Source organism: Oryzias melastigma, linkage group LG18, assembly GCF_002922805.2.
Source record: "Oryzias melastigma strain HK-1 linkage group LG18, ASM292280v2, whole genome shotgun sequence".
NCBI classification, from domain to species: Eukaryota; Metazoa; Chordata; class Actinopteri; order Beloniformes; family Adrianichthyidae; genus Oryzias; species Oryzias melastigma.
In genome coordinates, this window is record NC_050529.1 from 12,844,052 (window position 1) to 12,867,672 (window position 23,621).

Below are 23,621 nucleotides of genomic sequence, written 5' to 3' on the forward strand. Positions count from 1 at the left end.
ACACACAAAGTTACTCACCCACACAGTCGCACACAAATACAGTCACAGACACATACAGTCTGACACACAGTGACACACAAATACAGACTCTCACACAGTCGCACACATCTACAGACTCTCACACAGTCGCACACAAATACAGTCACAGACACATACAGTCTCACACACAGTCGCACACAAATACAGACTCTCACACAGTCGGACACAAATACAGACTCTCACAAAGTCGCACACACCTACAGACTCTCACACAGTCGCACACAAATACAGACTCTCACACAGTCGCACACACCTACAGTCTCACACACAGTCGGACACAAATACAGACTCTCACACAGTCGCACACACCTACAGACTCTCACACAGTCGCACACACCTACAGACTCTCAAACAGTCACACACAAATACAGACTCTCACTCAGTCGCACACACCTACAATCTCACGCACAGTCGGACATAAATACAGACTCTCACACAGTCGCACACACCTACAGACTCTCACACAGTCACACACAAATACAGACTCTCACACAGTCGGACACAAATACAGTCTCACACACAGTCGGACACAAATACAGTCTCACACAGTCGCACACACCTACAGACTCTCACACAGTTGCACACAAATACAGTCGCACACACATACAGTCTCACACACAGTCGGACACAAATACAGTCGCATACACACACAGTCACACACAATGTGTTACTCACACACACACTCTCACTAAAGTCTTAGTCACACAAACACACAAAAACACACACATTACAGTCACAGACAAACACAAAGTTACTCACACACACAGTTGCACACAAATACAGTCACAGACACACACACACAGTCGCACACAAATACAGTCACAGACACACACAGCCACACGCAGTCTCACACACATACAATCACACCCCCATAGTTGCACACACACACACAGTCTCACACACATACAATCGCACACACACACAGTCTCACACACAATCTCTCATTCAGACTCAAACGCACACAGTCTCACACACAAACAGTCACTCACACAGTCACACTCACACCGTCACACTCACATAGTCACACAAACACATAAACTCAGTCACACAAACACACATGGTCACCCACACAAACAGTCACTTACCCAGTCACACTTACACAGTCACACTCACAGTCACACTCACAAAGTCACACACTGCGCACAAGCACAAAACTAGCAGATAAAGTCGTACGACTAAACCTGTGACACAAAACCCTCTGTGTTCACACAAAGACGTCCATTCATGTGAGGCTGCCAGCAGGAAGAATGTCATCAGGTCAACATGTCCTCCACCTGCAGCATGTTTCTGTCATCTGTGACCACTGAGCCTGAACCTGCTGTCAAGAGTGGATCTAGTTCCTCAAGTCTCAGCTGTTCAGGAAAATGTGACACAATCTCACATGATTTCAGCCTTTAGCCCACAACTGAAGTTTTCTGTATCCACATTTGTTCTGTTTTTCAAAGTTCTTCCTGCTTTGAGTGACTGTAGCTCAACAGTTTAATTATGACAATAAACCTCACAGATAATAATGTATTTTAGCTAAAGGAGAAAAGAACTGGCTGGTTTTCTCTAATGGTCACACAACCAAAACACAAAAAACACTAAAGAGAATACAAATTACATGAATATATATATATATATATATATATTTATATATATATATTTTAATTATATATTATTTTTAACTAGATATCTTGATTAAGTTTGATATGTTTGGGGGCTTTTTTTGTTTTTGCTTTGATTGGTTGAAGTAAACCAATAAACCAAATAAAAAATAAATCAATTTTGTGTGGATTTTACCCATGAAGCTGGGTAAAAGTAGACTTTTATATACGAAAATATTTTTTTTTCTTAGTTTTATACTATGAACTTGCAGCTCCGTAAATGTATTTTATCAAGTATTTGTTTGTACTTTTATCTCGTAACTCAACAGGAGTATGAATTTTAAACTATAAGTTCAGTTTTTCTATTTTAATTATGTCAATTTTACTGGCTTGTTAAAATGTTCTGAAGTCAACACATTACCTCATCTTCTGGCTGACTCAGTGCCCCCCCCGGGCGTCTGAAAGTTTGACTTCTGTCAGCTTGCAGGTAATCGGGTGAAACTGTCTGGAATTGTCACGCAGGACAACAGCTGTTGATACTATTCTGGGAGAGAATATTTAACAAATAAAGATAATAAAATAAAAAAGAATCAGGAAGAAGCAGTTTTAACCTCCTTCTTTGATTATCTTTCGCTGTTTTATCACCTTTTCTTGTGCATCTACATTCAACCAAACTTGATGATTTCAGATATTCTCATCACTTTATTCATATTAAAAGGTTTAGGCGAGTTTTCACACCTGCCATGTAAAGTGACATCAAACTCTGGATTTAGATCAAAGTGAGCTCTCCTTAAAGTCTGGAACATACATTTAAAAGATCTTAGGTTGACTGAGCGTTAGCATTAGCCGTCCTATGGGAAATCCCTTTAAACTTAAACGTTACCATCAAGCTAGCAGACTAGCTAGCTTGGCACGTTAGCATCAAGCTAGCTATTAAGTTTCTATTGATTCAGATCATCTAATCGATTTTTTTCAACACTGCCCTACTTTTCTGTTGATCACCTTGTGTTCGATAGCATGTTGATGGGAAGAGATATCTAAATAAAGTGATTGATTATATTGACTTTTATTCAGTAGCATTGGTGTATGACTGTGGGTGTAAATGGGTTAATGAGACTGCAAAGCACTTTGGGACTTTTAGGAAAAGCAAACTATTTTTAAAATGGTTTAAAAGCACTTTACTCTGAAAGTCCAACAATATTTGGCATATTTGTTTGGCTGTGAATCCAAGAGAGGAAACATTTACTTTGTTTCAAATTGCTGGCATCAGTTGTGTTGTGCTTTTGTGAACTCAAATCAAAAGAAAGAACCGAAACACTTAAAGATGTGTGACCATACAACAGGGACGGGCAAACATTTTGACTTCTAAAATTTGACAGATCAGGAGCCGATATGTCACTTTTTTGCTAATCCGCCCCATAAGAGAAATAAATAACATAAAATTTTTGACAAAGAATGGCTAATTTTGATTAAGAATGAATTTATTTTAAAACAGAACAAACTTAAAAGAAATGCTGCTTTCATGTGCCGTTGGAATGATCGGAAAAAAGCCTGTCCGACTCAGAAATTACACATGAAATTCAGAAAAACAACATTTATGGAGAGACACCTGAAATACACGGAAAATAAAACCACATTTAGGATTATCAATAGAATTTATTCTAGTTCGGTGAGCCAAATTAAATAGTTTAGCCGTAGTTAGAATGCTCTGATAATGTTCGATTAGTAAAGTTTTGATGTGGAAAAACAACAGTGGAACTTTATGAAACTAAAATGTGAGTGGATTTGCTATTTTTTCTTGTTTGTTTGTACACATATTTAATTTATTATCTTCCAAAAAATATCTGGAAAACTTCCCTTGCCGGAAAATGTCCTGGATCGATTTTAGGTAATTCAAAATGAAACCAAATAGTCTATTAATCGGATCATCAGATCACAAACTATGATATGAATCGAACTGTTGTTAAAAGGAACCATTAATATAAGAACATTACAAGTGCATTTTGACCTTTAATCTGTCTCCTTCAGTCCCACACATTGCTCTATATTAAGACATAATGTTTAGCAATAAAGATATAGATAAAAAAAAAATGCAGATTACATCAAAGTGAACTTTGGTAAACATCTCCTCGACGTCACAGTTCGGACTGCAAACTCAAAAGATTAGGTGGGACAGCAAACGGCAGGATGGAGTAACACTCAAAGCTCTCCTCAAGTGGGGAAGAGCAGCACGCCTTAGCCTGCATGCACGCACATGCACGGCGTGATGACACACAGAAACCGCACAAACAAACAGACACCAAACTGAGTGTAGCTGAAGAGTCACACTCGTCTGCTGAAAAGATGGGACGCTTGTTTAATGACTTCAGCTCTTCTTACTCAGTGAGAGTGTGAAGTTCACCCATCCTGCTGCCATGTAGGGTCACAACAAGCGCAGAGGGTGTAGCAGCTATTTAATCACTGCCTGTAAAACACCAGGAGTGTTGAAGCATGTGGAGAAAACCGGATGGTGGATGGGGGGTCGCCGTGGCTGCAACCAAGCCCGGACAAGCTGGGGGTGAATAATGCGTCGAGTCTGCAGAAAATCATGTCAACGAAAGGCAGACAGGACACGAAAAACCGAAACATGTGATGAACTGAGATCATGACACACTTATCTAAAGCAGATGGACTGTTGGTTGGGTTTTCAGGAACAAGCAAACAAAAAGGATCCAATTCTACTAAAATAGAAAAATTCTAAAAGGGCTTGAAATTAATAATAAAACATTTTCATTATGTCAAATTGAAATTAATTTATTTGTAAAAAGAGGAAAACCTGAACGTAAATAAACCATTTTAAAGATGAATTTAGGGCAGCCAAAAAGTACATCTATTAGATAGAAAAACATAAATTAGGAAACATAAACACATTTGATTTTAAAGTACAAAAGTCCTATTAACGATACCAGTTTTACTGACGACGCCAGCCTCTATCTTTTCCATCAGTTCAGATTAAATGTTATTTTTAAGTCTGTATTGGAAGACTGTAATATTTTCATATTCAATATTTTTCCTTCATTTATTCAAGAGAAAACAAGAGACCCCAACATAGAACCCTGAGGACCTTTTGTTATGAGATAATGCTAAACTCTAATTCCCATGGAGCACAATGGTTGTTCACGTAAATAATTTTCAAATCAAAACACATAAAAATAATGATATACAAGGTGCATCGATAGTTCTGAGTCCAGTTTATCGTGACATTTAGTCCTCCAGGAGCTCAGACAGTTTGTCGCCTGTGAAAACAGGATTGTTGCTAAAGGAAAAAGCATACCACAGCCTCTTGCAATGCTAAGTCCATTCACTGCTCATGAACTAAACTAGTGTCTCTTACCTAAGAGGTGCTAATACAAGAGTGTTCCTGTCTCTTTAAGAAAGTTATATTGATGTAATAAATATCATTTTTGGTTTGTTATTTTTTGTATATAGTGTAAGGATAACAAATAATAGTTTTTTTGTATTTATTTTGTATTTAACTGATGTGCAAAATTAGTAGATAACCCTTCTAGTTAGCTTAATAGTGAGAAGAGAAGTTTATAGCAGATAGTCTGACATACATGATTTATCACATATTGCAGTATGGTCCCTCTGGTCACAGTACACCTACCCTTACAAATATAACAATAAATTTTACATTTCTAATGAAGCTGTAATGCATCATAAAGCATTTTCTTGTTTAAAGTTATCCTGGAGTTGCATATTTTATTTGTTCAACCGAGAGGAAAGGGAGTTTCCCAGCCTCAAGTAACACTTCCTTTTTTTCCCCCTTATAAATTAAGTCAATTTTTGTTTATTTTTCCTACAGACTCTTTCTTTAATCTTGTGTGCAAACCCAACACTGAACAGAAAGCATCCCAGAATTCTGGGAAAATGGGCGGTGTTTTTTAAGGGCTTTTAAAAAAAAGCAGGCAACAGTTTATGTGCTTGGAAATTATTTTTTGGATAGGTTAAAACATGCCTTTAAGGCTACCCAATTGATGTTTTTACCACTTTTTAGGTTCCTGAAGATTATTTGAATTGTGGATCGAGGAGCTTCTACAGATAAGGAAGTGTTGATTCTTCTATTAAAAAATTATTTAGAAAAAAAGCATTTTTTTTCTAATTAGATGTCTTTGGATAAATATCCAGTTTATTCTAGGTAGTCCACAAGCTCCCTGCTCCAAGCTCTTAGAAATTAAGAGGGGAAGAGGGGGCGGGGCTGCTCTGTGCCATCAGTTCCGCCCACAATTTAAGAGGTGAATTTCTAATGAACTCTTGCCGCTCTGCAGAAACTATGTCCTAGAAAAAGACATGTTTTTAAAATTGTGTCTAAAACGGCATAATCAGAATTAAAAGACCACTAGGAACGTTTTTATATTATATCAAAAGATGATTGAAGTGGGATTTTAAAAACTAGAGAGTATAAAAACCCAATAGCTGGATCCCAGTGAAGGAGATAATAAAGCGGTTCTGTGCAGCAGCTCCATCACATTTGAATTTTGCATGCAAAGTTTTATCAAAGCCAATAAATACTCCCTTTCTCTGTCTGAACGAGTACAAATGTGAACAGAAGTAGACTTTAAACAGCAGACACTGACCAAGTCTGATGTAGGTTTATTATCAGGCTGTACCATGTGCAGAACATAATTACAGCAATAAATACATGACCATAGGAACATGGAGATAGTGTCATCGGAGGAACAGATTACTCTACAGCAGACTGTGTTCCTGCTGTTCCTAAACAGCAGCAGCTTGTTCAGCAACAGTCTAAAAGTACCGAAGGTTTAAAGGAGATTTAAGCCAAAATGTAGCATTTTGTCAAATGTGAATGTTTATTCCAGTACAACAACTAAAATGTAAACATAATTTGGTTCTCAAAATTGATATTTTCATGTGATCAAATTCACATGAATATACTTGTGAATATCTGCAGTTTGCTCAAGTAAGAGGCGTGGCCTATTGATTGACAGGTGACCTCTGTGTCCCTATCTCTAGAATGACCTTATGGGGGCGTGTCATTTATAAACTGTCCCTTCTAGGAAAAGTCCGTGTTTGGTGATGTTATGTCAGATTGAGATATAAAGTTAATCTGTGGCGTCTGCCTCTTTCAGGTGTTAGTTTTGACTTTATCTACACTGAAATCAAGTCTTTAAAATGTAAACAATTGTTTACCGTGTAGCTATAAATTGATCATTCAGGATTTATTTTCCTGAAAAAAAAACTAATTAGCGTGAAGTTTAAGCTTGAAGCTGGATGAGATGATCCTTTTTAACAATTTCTGCAGATGCTGCTACTTTGACGGTTCAACAATACTGAGATGAAAAAAGATTTTTGTGTAAAAATAAATATTTAAGACTAAAAAAACAAAACCTTAAAAATCGAGGCCATGCATGGATTCTTGATGGTTCTAATTCCAAGAAGGACTTGAAAGAAACAACGTGGCTTTAGATTATGTTGGCGCCCTCTGCAGCTAACTTACAGTACTGCAGCGTTGAGAAGGAAGTACAGCAAATCACACACAGTTATCACACACACGTTAACATTTACAACCTGAACCAGAGAACGAGAGCTGGCCGACCAGAACACTTCACAATGATGAGTAACGGAAAACAGAAGATGGGTTTGTCTGGGTCTTCAGACCTCCAGAGCCGGGTCTGAGCCCAGCCCCTGAGCCTGCATCGCCTCCTCTCTCTTCATCTTGGGCTTCTCGGTCCGTGTGTGCCACACCAGCACCTACACAACACAAACACAACAAAAAACGTTAAAAAACTCAAATCTCAAATCAATCTCAACACAAATAAAAAGGAATACTTTAGTGCAGTTGTCGGCTTTGGGCTCCAGCTCGTCTATCGTGACCAGACCCTGGAGGAAGCTGCTTTCCAAGAATCCCATCGGTGCGTTTCCGTCGAAACAAGCGTCTGGATTGGCTAGAACCAGCTTGAGGGACACGGCGAAGCCGGCCATGTCCATGGGGAAGGGGCGGTTGGGCCGCCAGCCGGTATGAAAGCGAACCACCTTCAGCAAAGAACAGAAAAGAGAAAAAAAAAACTCAAACGTGCTCCACGCTTTTATATTCTTTTGACTTCTGTAACTTTTCAGCTACGTTCACATCGAAACAAGCAACCACTTTCATGTAAGTTAGTGTTTCAGATTTGGGGTTCAAAACTCTCAGAATCAACTGATGGACACTGATAAGAAAGGAAGTCAGGCGATCGCCTAAAAACACTAAAAAATAGGCCCAAAATCCTATTCTTGTAAATGTACCTTTCCTCCTTCGACGACTGGCCTCTCGTATTTCATGCCGCCAACCAGACCCACCGGCCAGACGGACACCCGCTGGGTGCTCCTCATCTGCATGAAACCCAGAAAATGTTTCAGATTTCTGTGTCTGAAACCAGGTGAACGTCTTGTTTCTCACCTCTTCAAACACCTGCAGACTGTACGTGTTATCATCATCAGCAAAGTAAACCACCCCGTAGTTGTCCGCTCCCGCCTCAGCCCTTCTGTCCTCTCTGAGCCACCGTAGCCCCTCGTTTCTCTGCTGCACGCCGCGGGGCTTCAGCCAGTTGGGGTCCCCCTGTCATTAAAAAAATGAGGTGTAAGACCTTAAAACAAAACCTGAACAATACGTCAGCTCCAGACCTCCTGGAGTTTCTGGTCCTTGGCGGTCGGCACGTGAAGGTGGGTGTAGATCAAGCCGCTCTTCTTCAGAAGGTCGCTGACCAGAGGAGTCTTCTGGGGCGAGTCCTCCACCACGATCCAGTGGAGCTGAGGAACGTGGAGGAACGTCTGCGACAGGCGGGTCAGCTCTGCTTTCTGCACCAGCCTACGATCAGAGACGCCGCTGAAGCCCCAGAGCCAGCCGAAGACGCTAAACACCAGGGGAGACGAGGCCTACCTGGCGTACGTGGGAGTGATGACGAAGACGGTGGGCGTGGGGCCTCTGGCCGGCTGCTTCGGGGGTCGTCTGGTCGCCTCTGAATTCTTGATGACGTCCTTCAGGCGGTGCAGCTCCTCCTGCAGGCGGGAGATGGTGCGATCTTTCACCGTGATGTGTTCTGTGCAATCGCAGCGCTGACCTGCTCGACACAGAGGACAGAAAGTTATTCACAACAGTGTTGCCACACGAGAGCTTAAAACATCATTCAGCCAATCATAATCAAGAACTCGTACACATAGTTTTTAGAAAAAGCCTGGAGCCACATATTATTGATTTAATTCGGCCTATGGGCCAGACTTTGGACATGTCTGTCTATGGCAGCCATTCGAATTCTGATTGAATTAAAAAAATGGTTCTAGAAAGAGAATAAAAAAAAAAAAAATCTTTTTAAACATGGAATAGAGTCAGTATTTTTTGCAGCGCCCTAATTAGCCTTTTATAGGTACAAACACTTCATTACTCAAGTAAAAATACTTTTTTTTTGTCCAAGTATAGGAATTTACTTTTTTTTGCTATAATTCCTAAAGAGATTCAGAAAAATTAGAAAGTATCACTTACCGAGCTGCATAAGAGCATAGATGAGACCCATCAGGGAGACCATGAAGTACATCACAAACACAGTCTTCAGCTTCAGCTTCATCCTTGTTGCCATGGTACCCTAAATGAGAATGTTTAAAAACACATGTACTCAACATATTCGCTTCTGTCAGCTCAGTGAAGTAATACTTCAAAGTACCAGAGTGTTTTTCTGACTTGTTAAAATCTCAGGGTGACTTTACCCAAAAGGAAAAAGGTCGAATATGATAAATAACTGGATGACAAAGCAGCTCAAGTTAACCCGGCGCCATCTGTCCGACCCTACCGACGGCGGGAAACGGCGGGAGGCGGGGCTTAAGGCGACGTGGAGCGACGACCTCAGCGCTTCATGTCATCCTGGACGGACAGAGATGGACTCGTTGGAGCTTCGAGCTCAGCATCCATTCATTAAAGTCCGCGGTGACATCTCCGCAGCGACTGCATCACCAACTTCCGGAATCGGCGCAACGGAAAACGAGTCCCGCTTGAAACATTTGATAATGGTTCCGCTGAGCTGGACAACGTAAAGACATGTAGTGACAGTTTTTCTTATTGATGTGTAATAAAAAGGGAGTAATAAAAAAAATAAAAAAAAATAAAAAAATGTTGAAAATGTCTGGAGTTTTTTTTTTACTTAATAGAGAAAAGGTTAACGAAAAAATATATCTAAAAAAAAGTGAAAAAGAGAAATGTAAAATCTATAAATATGTTAATAAGTTATATTTTATTTGATTAATTAATTAAATATACTTTAATTCGTGAAGTAATTTGTTTCATTTGATTAATTTGTTGATTTATATTGCTTTAATTTGATTAATTCATTAAATATCTTTATTTGATGACTTCTTTAATTTTAATTTAATTTTTTTTGTTAATTCAATATTTTTCAAGTAGAATTTAATTATTTTTTTCATTGAATATCTTCATCATTTTTTAAAACATATTTTATCTGATTAAATATTTTAAAACACCCTTAACTGTCTCTGAATGTTATAAACTACAAAATAAAAGAGAAATACAATATTTAAATCCAGCTCCTTTAGTAGTTTTATTCATATTTTAAAAATAAAAAGTAGACTTTAAGGTATGATGATTTCTAGAATAATGCAGTGTCTTTAATTCTTAATGTCTTAATTAGAAGTTTCTACCTGGAAAATAACCATGTAAAAATAGTGTAGAAAAGCATAATAAGGTTGGAATTATATAAGTTTGCTTCCTCCCATTTGTTTTTAAAGTAATCATTTAAACTTTTTGGAAAACCTTAAATTAATAGATTCAGTGTATCCTGTAAAGTACAAACATAACTAACTATAAGCGTTTAAGAGTAATTATAATGGTGTCATCGACGTGTATTTACTTTATTTTTTTTTCCAGTCAAATGACTAATCATCTTAAATTGGATGTCTTTGTATAGATGTATATCTCTTAGTGTGTCTTCTTTGGAATTTTTGTTTGATTACTTGAAATAAATCAACTCCAATCCCACAAAGGTTTATCCAATCATCTTCTGTAACACTCGATACCAGCCTTTCCTGTCCTGCTGCAGTTTTTAGATAGAAGTAGGAGAAGATGATCCACCATTTATCAGATCTTCTTTCCTGTTAGATCAGATTAGATTAGAAAAAAGGGTTTAAAGAGCCACAATTGCAGCACCTAAACTGTGCAGAACTCATCCATGTTGGTCTGCCTCCTTCATCCACTTTTTCCCCCACAGTGTGGCTTTTAAAACTACTTTAGACTAAATTTGACATTTTTCATTGTAACCACATTTGTTTTAAAATGATATATTCCTAAAAATATTAATTAAATGTGAAAAACAAAAGAAAAAGGGGAGCTTCTATAAAGTCAAAGAAGTTTCCTTTATTTGCAACATACAAATAAAACACTGACAAGGCAGAACGACTTTCCCTTTCATTGTCGCCGACAGGACTGTAACACTCACTCTCAAATATGTAGTTTTCTATGATTCAACACAATCTTCAAAGATCTGAACCTGTAAAAGGCCAAGAAAAAGAAAGGATGGAGCCACAACACCTTATATTTATACATATACATATTTATATACAGAGAGAGAGAGAGAAAAAAGAGAAATCTTGAAAGTTGAGAGAATTAACATTTTTTTCCTAAAACAACCTTTATAAAATAAACATTTAAGCTCACTTTTAAACTAAAGTTTCACTAAATTCTTTTTAAAGCTTGTGAGCTTTAAGAGAGGTTAAAAAAACAAAAATTGGATTGACTGTAGCCATGTGGCTCAGGTTCAAGGGAATCTGGTTCATGCAGTGTCACATTTTGAAGGGACTGAATTAAGCTACGATTAACAGGTTTTTTTTTTTACTAAAATGCAAGAATTGCAGGTGGATTTGAAGTTTATACATGAAGAAAAAATAAGCAACACAGCCAACAACTATTCACAGAAAGATGAGGTTTAATTATAGTTCATCAACCTGAGAGGAAAACGGTTAATTGATGGTCAGAGAGAACCCCTCCGATGCTAAAATTACAAGCAAAATAAGTTTAATTTGTACTAAGAGAAGTTGTTATGATTATTTGCAACTAAAAAGATCTAAAAGAAATCGTTCCATCTCTTTATATCAATTTCAGTACCAACAAAAACTTTGAAGAATAAAAATCTGCTTAAAAACACCAACTTGTGGTGCGCACAGTCATACTTTTTAACCATAATGCTGCTGACAAAAATTATTTACTGTATACAGAAGGTTTCTTTCATCTTTTAAACACCAACCGAAGATGCAAAAACAGGCAACTTTTCCCAATCTCCAAAAACAAATCTGCAATAACCTTAAAAATTCATTGTCTTTCAGGTTTAAACATTTATGCTTTCAGAAGGCTCAATAAAAAAAAGCTAATAAATGCAACTAAAAGTAGAATCTTCGAATGTAACTGCCACTATTGGAGAATATGAAGAAAACGTTTTTACCTGAAGTGAAACAACCAGCAACCAACTCGCTTCAAACTTCCCAGTTTCCACTTAAATCTACGCTGGATTTTAATCAAATTCATCAGCAGAGATTTAAAAAAAAAAAAAAAAAAAAAAAAACTTTCTTTGTCTGATGGCTAAAATTTTAATGGTTGCAACTAAGAAGAATTTAGTTTGATATAAAACAATTTCAGCTGTTTGTACCTTTATTCGTTTGTTAACCTGCCCCGACTGAAAGCAACAGATTATACTAAAACTGTACTTTGAAATGACAGAATAATCAACAAAAATGCAACTTTTAGAACCTATATCTCATAATTTAAATATAGTAAAGTAGAATATGTAGCAGGTACAAAGGCAAGGAAGTTTAAAAGCAGGTTTTATGCAAGTGACTTGATTTTTCTTTGATTTGAGGCCAAAATTATATATATTTTTTTAAAAATTGTGATGATGCAAAGTCTCCAGTTTGTGCAGCAACTGATATAATGAGTTATTGTTGCAGAAATTAGGAATGTGAAGAACTAAAACCATAAAAGTCCCAAATCAGGAGTGGATTTTTGCAACTGTTACTGCTTATTTCTCAGCTACTGAAGGACAGAAAAGACGAGAGGAAAACTGAGGAGGACAAAACCCAGTGTGTGGAAAACGGACGCCGCCTTTGTGAAAGAATGCACACAAATCCATGAAAATGACTCTTACAGCAGAACGCTGCCTGTGTATCATAGCCGTTCAGACCATCAGGCCTTCACACGCAGCCGTGGGAGTTGCTGGCTTTTAAACCCTTGAAAACGGCGAGGCCGGGGCCCGTCAGTGGCAGCAGCTGCCGCAGTGGCCGCCGCCGCCGTGGGTGTGCCCCGCCGAGGCCTCGCCGTGTTTGGTCCGCCTGCTGAGGATCTCGTAGGAGCAGTCGTCCCCGCAGCAGCCGGACATGCTCGGTGAGGTCTCGTCCACCTCGAACCTGACGGAAAAAGATTTCAAACGTTTACAACCAAAAAGTGAAAGACTTTATCTTCTTTTTTCATTTAGTAAACCGGTTTTCAAATAAAAAAATTGTAATAAAATACGTTTAAATTCAGTCATAAATGTTAAAACAGCAATTAAGTAAGGAATAATGCCTGACGGAGTGTGCATTATCAGAAATTAAAGCACGCCGTGGAAGCCTGAACCGTCCGAAGCGGTGCTTCTGCAAAGTCCATTAATTTCTGATAATGCACACTTCGTCAGGCATTATCAGAAATTAAAGCACGCCGTTGAAGCATGAACCGTCCGACGCGGTGCTTCTGCAAAGTCCATTAATTTCTGATAAGGCACACTTCATCAGGCATTATCAGAAATTAAAGCACGCCGTTGAAGCATGAACCGTCCGACGCAGTGCTTCTGCAAAGTCCATTAATTTCTGATAAGGCACACTTCGTCGGGCATTATCCCACTTGTAACATGGTCACTTACAGAAAATATAAACATTCAATCGATTTTTAATACTTTATCCTTATATTTTTATCGGTTTAGATCACCTTTTCACATAAAAACGGACTATTTGATACGTAGTGCGGCGCTGCTCGACTCGGAAAGCGATACATACGCTGATCGTTATTGATCGATACTGATTATTTTTGACCAGGTGATGATGCACAAGTATGTTTTGAAAGAAGCCTGCACAGTGATATGAAACACTTGGGCCATGTGACAAGAACTTTTTTTTTACTTTTTGAAACCACACCCAGCAGCCAATCAGAATCGAGTATTCACCTGGACCATGGTATAACTGTAACTAATCTCAGTAAATCAACCAATTAACTACAATTAAGTATTTTAATAAATTCCCCTGCATATCTATTATAGCAGAAGAGTAGAAATAAAATCAGATTTTTTTTTATATGCTCCTCTATAATCTTATCAATGATTTGGTTTTAATTGTTAAATTTTCCTTTTTTTTGTTTGTTGTTTTGAGAGAAAAAAAAGTGCACCAATGACTATTAATGAAGTAAAAAGGGCAGAAATAAGTTTTCTTCTTTTTGTTCCCTTTTTATATTCATTAAAAAAACAAATGCATTTTATTTTGTTTTAGTGGGAAATAAAACATAAATGAACTGATAAAGAATGAAAGAATCTCTGTGTTTCGTGACAGTGGCTGTACTCACTGTAAAGCTTCTCTGAAGAACTGGAAAGCCCCATGGTTGTGTTTAAAGACCGTCAGCATCACTTTCTTCATCTGCGTACTGACCCAAATAAGAAGAGTTATTTAAAAATGACATCCACAAAAACAAGCAAACAGTCTCTCCTATACGACTAACCAGATAGCAGTGGATGCAGTTTATTTTTGCAACATGGACACTTGTCTGTGGAGGTTTGTTTGTTCATGCAACTATAACACAAAATGAAGCTAAATCTCAATTCAATAGAGAATCTTTTTTTATCATATTACCCAGAAATAGCCCTAAAACATCCAAGCTCTTGAGAAGATCTGCATGGATGAATGGACCAAAAATTATAACGGGGCTATAAATAAAGAGATTTTGGGGAGTCACTTTAATAAACAGGGATTGTAGCTTTACCTGTTAGCGATGAGCTGAAGTATCTGGATGAGGAACTTCCCCAGCCCTTTCCTTCGCACTTTGCTCTCGAGCTGAACCTCGTAGCTGTGGAGTCAGGAAAAGAGATGAAGCTAAAACAAACAAACGCACCCAAAAACGTTTCTCAAAACCTTACCAATACAAAACCTCCTCCCCGCACTCTACATCAAACCGGAAGTGACAGAAAGCCACAGGGGACGAGTCGGCATCACGGGCCAGCAGATACCACGCCCTTTCATCGTACATCTCATCCCGCTTTTCCCTCTCCTTCCAGCCCCATTCACTCTGCTCGTATCTATGGAAAAAAAAAGGAAAACTGACTGTTCCCGCTGTCCTCCTCTCCACAACATGCTGCGTGAGCAGAAGGAACCTCTTACAGCGCCTGCATGTTGGCCCTGGTGAGTTCGAAGGCCCACTCCACTGACAGCGGGTTGAGAGAGGTCACTCTCCTGCACTCTATCTGCAGATTCAGCCTGAGAAAATGACAAGTTACAACAACTGTGAGCTCAAGCAGTCAACGCCATGAAGTGAAGGCAGCCATCGACTGTATGTGAGAACTGGACAAAGTGAGTGTGATGTCACATGTAAAAAATTGCTTTCTTCCAGCTCCAACTACATCAGGTCAATTCAGTCAACGTTTTTATGCGATACAGACCTCGCCATGTTGATGTCAGCGTTTGGTCAGAGCCATTGTTTCTATGGCAACTGTGCTCGCCAATCAGAAGTGAGGTTTTTAGAAGGCCACACCTCTATCACTTGAAAACAGATAACACGAAATCTGACGAACGTTTCAAACATTCAATGTAAAACCACACGCTTTTGTTGAGGCATCTGATTGGTCCATTTATAACTTGAATAACTTGAACTACAGAAAAAATATGGAGAAAAAAAATAGGATTAGCAAGAATCTGTTGAAAAAACATCCAAGCAAGAATGGTTTTTCTGACAAATATGTATTAACTGATTATTTTTCTATCTATGGATTTTTTGCTTCTTGGAACCAGTGGGTACTAGCTGTTTGGAACTCAGTCCAGTTCTTTTTATACAGTCAATAACACAAAAAAAAAAAAAATCAGCATAATATTTACCCATTTCTGTCATATTTCTTGAAGGCTGGGAAAGAAGACAGTGGATCTTCAAGCTGCAAAAAAAAGACAAACAAAAGTTAAATCTCTAAATAACTGAGAATGAAATGTAATTGAATTGAATTGCGGGACAGCAAGTTATCAAACAGGTTGAAGTACCGCTGAAAGCAGCCATCATTCAGACGAAGCAGCTCCTACAGTAGATGGAGAACGTCGCCGTACTGGGAGAGTCTCTGAATTATCTCATAATTACTGATAGAGCTCTTCAAAATAAATAAATTATCTGTGTCTTCCATGAATTTGTAGACATTAGCTCCTCCCACACACATCTGGACCGTCTTGTTCATGAACACATTTTTGGACAGGCAGCAAATGTGACATACGTCGAAAGAAGGGCGTACCGGAATGGCATTCGGTGTGACCGCCGCAATCGATTCTATTTTAATTTTTATATCTAAAACAGCTTTAGGTTCAAGAGCTTTGAAAGGTCCAAAATGGACACTTTAAAACATTAAGTTAAAACATGTGAGTTTAAAAAAAAAAATCAAAAGGAGTCAATAATTTGGAGCTTTTAAACACCAGAAATGAAGATTAATGAGACGATAGAGTAGTTGGGAATGGGCCTCATGCTTATTTTAAGTTGAGAGACGAAAGCAAAAACTGTGAACGTGCAATTTGTTTACAGCAAACAATCATTTGAGTCAAGATTCACTGGTGCATTCAGTGTCTGTTTGATCAGCAGTGAAAAGAAAACGGGAAGAAACAACGAGAGGCATTTTGGGACGGAGTGAAGGGTAATAAACACAGAGAACTGCTCACAACTTGTTGAGGGAGAGGATGCAGCAAGTGACCAACAGGTGTGTGGGATTTGGTTTCACTTCACTCTAAACTGCTGGAACTCTGCATTCTAGATGGGTAGGATCTGAATATGGGAATTAATTATGCATAAAGAAACATATGGGCCTGTAGAGGGATCTGTCACGCTTCTTAGTTTGTACTCTGTGCCTCCTAAACAGACTAAAACACGATCCAAACACAGCTTATTGAAAATATCAATGTAAAACAGAATAGTTTTAATATTTTTTTTTGCTTTACCTTATTAGCTGCGTCCACCTTGGCGCACACAGCATCCATTGCTGCCCTTTCCTCCAGGCGCCGCGCCTTCTTCTCCTTCGCTCTGTTGGACTTTCTCTGAAAACCATAAGGAGAAAGAAGAAAAATGTGCTCATTTCAGAGTTAAAACATATGAAAAGGTGGATGAAAAGACAGAATCGGATTTATTCTGGTGCAACATCATTCCATCATAACATGTTGTGTATATTCAAGCATTACTGCAAAGACGACACTTTAAAAAGTTCAGGCTGAAAACCTGCTTTAATGAAATGTTGCATAGATCCATGTATGTCTTCGTTTTCCTCAACTGAGCTGGAATCTGGCTCCAAACTGTACAACTGGATAGCTCCAATATTGCTCGCCATTTTTGTTGCACCGGTAATGTTAGGGTGGGAATATGAGGGGCTGTAAGCTAGTGAAAAACCGTGTAATCATATGGGCGATGGGAGGTGGGAGCGGGCTTACTCTGTGTCAAAAGTCGCGCCCACTAGTGGGAACGCTATTAAAATTACTCAAAGACTGAAGTGAGATTTATATATATATATATAACAGAAATGTTTGATAAAAATAGAATTTATGTTGTTACGCATTCAAAAAGGAAAGGAAACCAAGTTTATTTCTGCTTCACGTGAATCCATCACCTCTGCTGACTGTTTTGCTGAAACAAATGTGGAATTTTGTGGATGAAATCTGGTGTGAAGCACTCTCCCACAGATATTTAACAGAATTGAAGCTTAACTAACTGTTGGAAAAGAAACCATTTACTTTTTTTGTACCTTAGAAGAGCTTAATTTGTTTATATTTATGCAATTTTTAGCCAAAATCCCAAATAAATAAACTCTGTTGTTTTCCAGGACATAGTTTCTGCAGAGCAGCAGTAGTTTATTTAAAATTTGCCTCTTAGTTGTGGTGCAGAGCAACCCCATCCCCTCTCCCTGTCACCCATAACTGAGAGCTCCCAGATTACATGCTGTCTCACCAGCTTACAGCCCCCACACCCCAATCTATATTATTATTGGTGCAACAAAAATAGCGAGCAATATTGGAGCTATCCAGATTTTAGATCAGATGAGGAAAACGTGTATTCAGTAGCATCAAAAATAAATAAATAAGGAAATACTCAGAAATGCAACTTTGAGGTAAATTTTCCTTATTTATGTCTTCCATAATGAGAAAACTGACACAAGAACATGTTAAAACACAATTTTCATCTGGGTGGGTGTTCAAAAAAGAAAAAAACCTGCACTTTCAAGTAGCTTTTTATATTTTTAATATTTAAAGTCCTTTTATAACTGCAAGTTATGCATTCCTTGCTAGCGGCATGGTTTTTAACACAAATCAAATGACCAGGAAAAAAAAAAAGCTGAGTCAAGTCAGGAGTCATCCAAAACAAGTTGCAGATTTCACGCTTGCACAAAAATAAACTCCTGACTTCATTTTGCACAATTAACTGTTAAAATAATGCAGCTTATATCACTCATTTCAGAAGAATGCCAGAAATAGCTTTTAATGTGGGCTTACATAATTGGAAAGTTGCTGGAATACTAATGTTCTTGCAGACATGACTCACAAAAAACTGGATTTTAGAGAGAAAAATAATAATAATAATAAAACCCCCTCAGTATATTTGCTATAAATAAACATTCCTGGCTACATGACACTATTGATTATTATGCTTAGTGGTGCAGGCATGCATGCTGCAATAAACTAAATGAAGTGGCTGCAGAAACTAATCCATTTACAACGCGTGAATCGAGTTTAGCATGGCGTGTTCAGGGTGCAGGAGGGGAGCGAAATTCCTTCACTTTCAGCCTGAAATAACGAGGTAACCATTATGGGGTGGAATGCCATTAGTGTCCAAGTTTAGCCCAAAGCCTTAACTCCGTACCAGGCACTGAGAGGCTTCAGACTGAGCCGAGGAAACACGTGGATGGGCTTATAAAGTCCAAATAGTGAAAGTGGGAGACAAATTATAGACTTAGAATTAGCATTAAAGTGTTAATATAGAGCTAGGTGTCTGTAAATAAAGAATAATGTGCAGTAAGAGTAGTTTTTGTACATAATCCATCACATTTAGGCCTTGTTGGTAATTATGAATAGGAGCACATTAGTGATTAGCATAAACAGCTAGCTAGCTTCATTAGCAAATGATGCTTCTAACGGTGGCTAACGCAGTGTAGCTAACAATGTCGCATAATTACGAGTCAAATATGCCAAAAATGTTCCGTAAATGCTGTTTAAGAATGTTTTAATTTGGATTTTGTGTTGGTGCTAACCGATGCTAACAACCTGGAAGCAGCTAAAACGGCAAAGCCCCCAAAACCGCATCCATCCACCATCTCTTCATTTCCTCCTCCTCTTCCTCCTTTCTTTCCCCGTTCTCGCCTCTCATGCTCGAACCCCCAAACACCTATGTCACAGCAAAAACACCGGTTACTCACCCCCATTTTTGTATTTACTCTCCTCCGATGCGCCTTGTCAGTCACCCGGAGAAACACACCTCTATTGTCCCGGCGCTTTGCAGAGTAAAACCAAAGTATCGACAGTAAAAGTGGGCCAGATTTCTTTGACAATAGAGTACCAACGGGGCTAACTCGATACAACACCAAACCGGATTTAGATTTTTTAAAAATAGTTGAAAACAGTTAAAAATATCAAATCAAAACGCTTTATTTTCTATGTAAATCGGATTGGCGCCAAGACTGCGAGGCTGAATTCAGCAGGGCTCCTTCCTTCCTTGCTTCCTTTCTTTCCTCTTTCCCCCGACGCGTCCAACGGTGCTGCATTCACGTGCTCCGTCTCACCTCGAAGTTTTGACAACCACCGACGCCATAAGTTAAAAGTAACCCTTTTAGGACCCACTCCAAACTTTAAATATTTGTACATTTTTATAAAGATTGTTGTAAATGTATGTAGTCTCCTTCAAAATATAATTTTTAAGTTTTATTTTCTTTCATTGAACTGTGTTGTGTTTACCTGTGAAAAATACTAATAAATAACTTTAATGCAACATTGTACATGTATTCATTTAATTGTTTTATTTTACTATTGAAAGTAAATGTAACATATTCCATTGAAACTACGCATGCGTGTTGAGTTTATGTGTGTTTTTAGTATTTGTGTAACTGCTGTTCACTTTATTATACATTTTAGCTACTATCCAAAATGAAATTAATACATAAATTAATTAAATACCTACATTTATGAAGTTCCTTGACATTCAAGGAAGAAATACATAAAAAGTTTCTTGGCAGCGGTGGGATTCGAACCCACGCCCCCGAAGAGACTGGAGCCTTAATCCAGCGCCTTAGACCGCTCGGCCACGCTACCTCATGCTGCCAACGGGAACCTTTTAGAGTAATATTCTGTTTATTGTAGTTGTAAGAGTAGAATTTGCTTTTTGTGTTCTTAGACTAAAATGCGTTTGTTTGGCTACATTATAATCGGACTAAAATTAAACAAAAATAGCTGCAATATTTTTGTTGAGCGCTTTTCTTCTGCCACTAAGGCTAAACGCGCTTTAAAATACCATTCGAAGACTGATGGTGGCCGAGCTCCAATTCAACGAGCCGATAGCCTGACCACCAGGTGCAGAGTGGGGTTCACGTCTTGCCCAAAAGCACTTGGACACGGAACCTGTGACCTTCGGATCTGATCTGAACAGCTCGACACATTTAAGATCCATCATTTTCCACTAGATGGCGCCATTGGCACGTGCAACCAGATAAAAATAACTTATCCCAACCAGCTATTAAACTCAATTGTTTAAGAACAATAGATGCATACATAAAATCAGAATTATTTTTGATATTTTAATTATTTAGTTGTGTAAAATTGTGTAAAACAAAAAAAAATGACTTAAAATTTCCTACAAAATGTGTAGAAAAATAAATAGTTACATTTTTCACACATACCTTTAATCTTAAAATGGACAAATTGTCATCAATTTTAATTCACACTTTTTTTATTTACTAATCTAGAACACAGTCAAGGATGCTTTCTGATCAAGAAAAATAGGTTTTCCTTTGTTGACAAAATCTCGAGAACATGGAGCTGATAAAAACTTAAGTTTGAAAAGAATGAAAGCACTTTGGTTAGTTGTGTCTGCCAAAAAAAAAAAAAAACAAAGTTAGGAGATACCAACTCTTAAAAATAGCTTAATGACAACAAAAGGTAATAAAAAGAAACTTCAACAAAACAGAGTCAAATATATCTGTTAAACAAGTGAAGCCAGTGTTTTTAGTAGATTCTGAGAATATAGATATCGCTTTATTATTGGCCTTTGTCTCACTTCTTTCATATAATGCAAATAATGGCATTGCAAAGGGGTGGGGGGTTCAAAATCTTCACAGCAGTCCCTGTAACACACAGATGGCCCTGTCTCTAAGCCACGCCCCCTGCCTTTGTCTTTAGGGACTCTATCTCTCAGCTGTTCAGTGAAAACGATACCTCCATCTGCCAGTAGGGGGCAGAATAAGCAACCAAGATTCCTCCACAAAACTTTGCTGTTACATTTAAATCTGATCTTTTCATCCTAAATAGGATTAACTTGTCAAGTCACAATGAAAAAATAAGTTTGTTTACAAGCTTAAGAGTAGGTTAGAAAATATGTAATGCCCCCTTTAGCTATATAAAAACTGTTTTACAGCACAAACACAAAAAGAGATATTAAAGATGAGGAAGAAAGGAAATGGAAATCAGAGATGCAGAGTGAAATTAATTAATGTTGTTCACAAAAATGTCATCTAAACTGCTTTACCAACAACATTTTCTTTCTGTCAGGAGATAAATAACTCCATTTGCTGTCTTTTATTTATTTTTTTATTTTTTTGGGAAACTCAGAAATCAAACAACCAAAAGTATACTTTAGCAATTTACTGCATTAAAAGTTTCTTGGCTTGTGGAGATGCTTCCAAGGTTCTAAACTAAAATACACATATTCCAGATAGGACTACAATTACTTTTGAGTTTTAACCAAATAAATAAATCTAAACAATATTTCTTGCATTGTTTTTTTTTTTTTAAAGACTAAAGCAAAACATTTAGCCTAGAAAAATTAAATTAATTTTGTTTTTGTTGAAATAGCGTCTATTTTTTCTTGGCTCTTGGTTTTACTCAGTGTTTGATTTAATTTATAAATTATCTGTCAGATTTCGCTTCATTCCTTCACATCTTTACGAATGATACAAGCAGTTGCCTATAAAGGATGAAAACAGCGGGACACTTTAAACACCCACTCTAATAAAAAATTGTGAGTTTTTTTGGTGTTTTTAACATGTTCTTGTGGCTTTTTTATGGTGATGGAGGGCAAAGTTAAAGAAAATCAATCTTAAGCATAAAATATGTTATTCCAAATGACTTTCTACTTTACAAAAATAAAAACAATACCGGTTATGATTAAATAAACTTGCCCCTCATCTCCTGTAATATTAAAATACTTACAGTGTAATTAACTTTACATTGTTATGTTGTATTTCGCCAGGTTTCACAAAGAAACCAACATAAAAGTTATGCAAGATGCAAGTTATGTGTCCTATTTCAATTCAAAACAGTGATATTGTAAAGTCAGGGAGAATTTCTTCTTCACATTTAATTACAAATTACTTGTCACTATAATGTGTTACAATTTGGAACTTGCACAACTGTGTTTATAAGTAAAATAATGACATCTTTAGGTGCAATATTTCCAGTTTAACACTAGTTTTGAACGTTCAGACAGGTTTACACACATAGAATACTGTAATAAAATTCTACCGTGAAAATAATAAATGTCAAGGATTACATGCAATAAGTAAAATTGGTTTCTTTATGCTTTAGGAATGAGTTTTGTTCATTATTAACTATTTTTTGTTTTGGCAATGTAAAAGTAGGTTGTTTGGCTTAAATAATAACATAAGAAAAAAATAAAAGGTTATTATAATAATTTTAGAAAAAACTGCAAACCACAGATGCCAATAATTTAAATGGATATGAAGTTATGGCAAATGTATAAATGCAAATTGACAAAATAAGCCATTTCATGCTCCATATACACAAAATAAATTGAAAGCGTTGGGTAGAAAAATTAAGGAGCAATGTAAGAAAGAATACAGAAATATTCTTTTGAAAAATCTTTTTTTTTGGAAGCAGAGTTCCAAATCAACTTCACTGTTCCCTTTAGAAACTGGAGCTCTTCCAAAACGAATATCTCTTGCTTTTGCAATCTGAGGAGTAAAAAGCAACGTTTATAGTTTGTCTGCTATTAATTGTGCTTTCTGTAAACTAATCACAAAGGAGTTCAATGGGTTCAGACACAAGTTATCCAGCTAAATGAACACTTATTTACCTACTAGCAACATTATGTGTACCACCGTCTCTTTTAAAGAGCAGGAAAACTTAATTCTTTGAGATGAGAGGAGCTTCAAAGGAAGTGATAGATGGATGGATAGTGAGAGGGAGAGTAGTGTGAAAAGATGCACAAAGGCAGACTATTTCCTGGATGAACGAGACAGGTGGGGAGCCACGGAAGTGGAGAAGGTGGGTGCTGAAACAGAGAGTGGGAGGTTGACTGAGCTCTGAGAGACTGAGGAAGAGGAGCATGGGAAGAAACAAAGGAAGAGGTGGTGGAAAGAGGAGGAAATGAGAGGAGAGACGCATGCACTTGTTCAGTCGGGAGGATGTGGCTGCAGTTTCGTGGCCACTGGTTAACAAGAGGAGACGAAGGAAAGGAGGCAAGGGGAAGGAGGAAGGGGAGAGGAGATGAAAGGGTGA

General features: G+C 37.7%; 2 protein-coding genes and 1 non-coding gene across 6 annotated transcripts; all 3 read right to left on the reverse strand.

Annotated features, from left to right (window-relative positions):
- Window positions 1–6,218: 6,218 nt before the first annotated feature.
- Window positions 6,219–9,637, reverse strand: b3gat3 (beta-1,3-glucuronyltransferase 3 (glucuronosyltransferase I)). 4 transcript variants are annotated; one of them, XM_024288538.2, is made up of 8 exons: window positions 9,446–9,637; window positions 9,142–9,241; window positions 8,542–8,722; window positions 8,286–8,469; window positions 8,062–8,220; window positions 7,908–7,994; window positions 7,455–7,658; window positions 6,219–7,376 (listed from the first exon to the last, which is right to left on the reverse strand). In XM_024288538.2, exons 2-8 carry the CDS (start codon window positions 9,233–9,235, stop codon window positions 7,278–7,280), a joined length of 1,008 nt encoding a protein of 335 aa, XP_024144306.1. In that variant the 5' UTR covers window positions 9,236–9,241; window positions 9,446–9,637; the 3' UTR covers window positions 6,219–7,277. The 4 variants fall into 4 exon arrangements, with proteins under 4 accessions (XP_024144306.1, XP_024144307.1, XP_024144308.1 ...); XM_024288539.2 differs by having other exon boundaries at window positions 9,363–9,637; XM_024288540.2 differs by having other exon boundaries at window positions 9,337–9,637.
- Window positions 9,638–10,999: 1,362 nt separating this feature from the next.
- Window positions 11,000–19,652, reverse strand: naa40 (N-alpha-acetyltransferase 40, NatD catalytic subunit). Its single transcript, XM_024288355.2, has 8 exons — window positions 19,313–19,652; window positions 16,854–16,949; window positions 15,762–15,814; window positions 15,051–15,146; window positions 14,810–14,968; window positions 14,656–14,739; window positions 14,242–14,319; window positions 11,000–13,058 (listed from the first exon to the last, which is right to left on the reverse strand). The coding sequence occupies exons 1-8, from the start codon at window positions 19,316–19,318 to the stop codon at window positions 12,908–12,910; spliced, it is 723 nt and encodes a 240-aa protein (XP_024144123.1). The 5' UTR covers window positions 19,319–19,652; the 3' UTR covers window positions 11,000–12,907.
- Window positions 19,653–20,119: 467 nt separating this feature from the next.
- Window positions 20,120–20,201, reverse strand: trnal-aag. The gene has a single exon. It is a non-coding gene; the product is annotated as a tRNA-Leu (tRNA).
- Window positions 20,202–23,621: the final 3,420 nt, after the last annotated feature.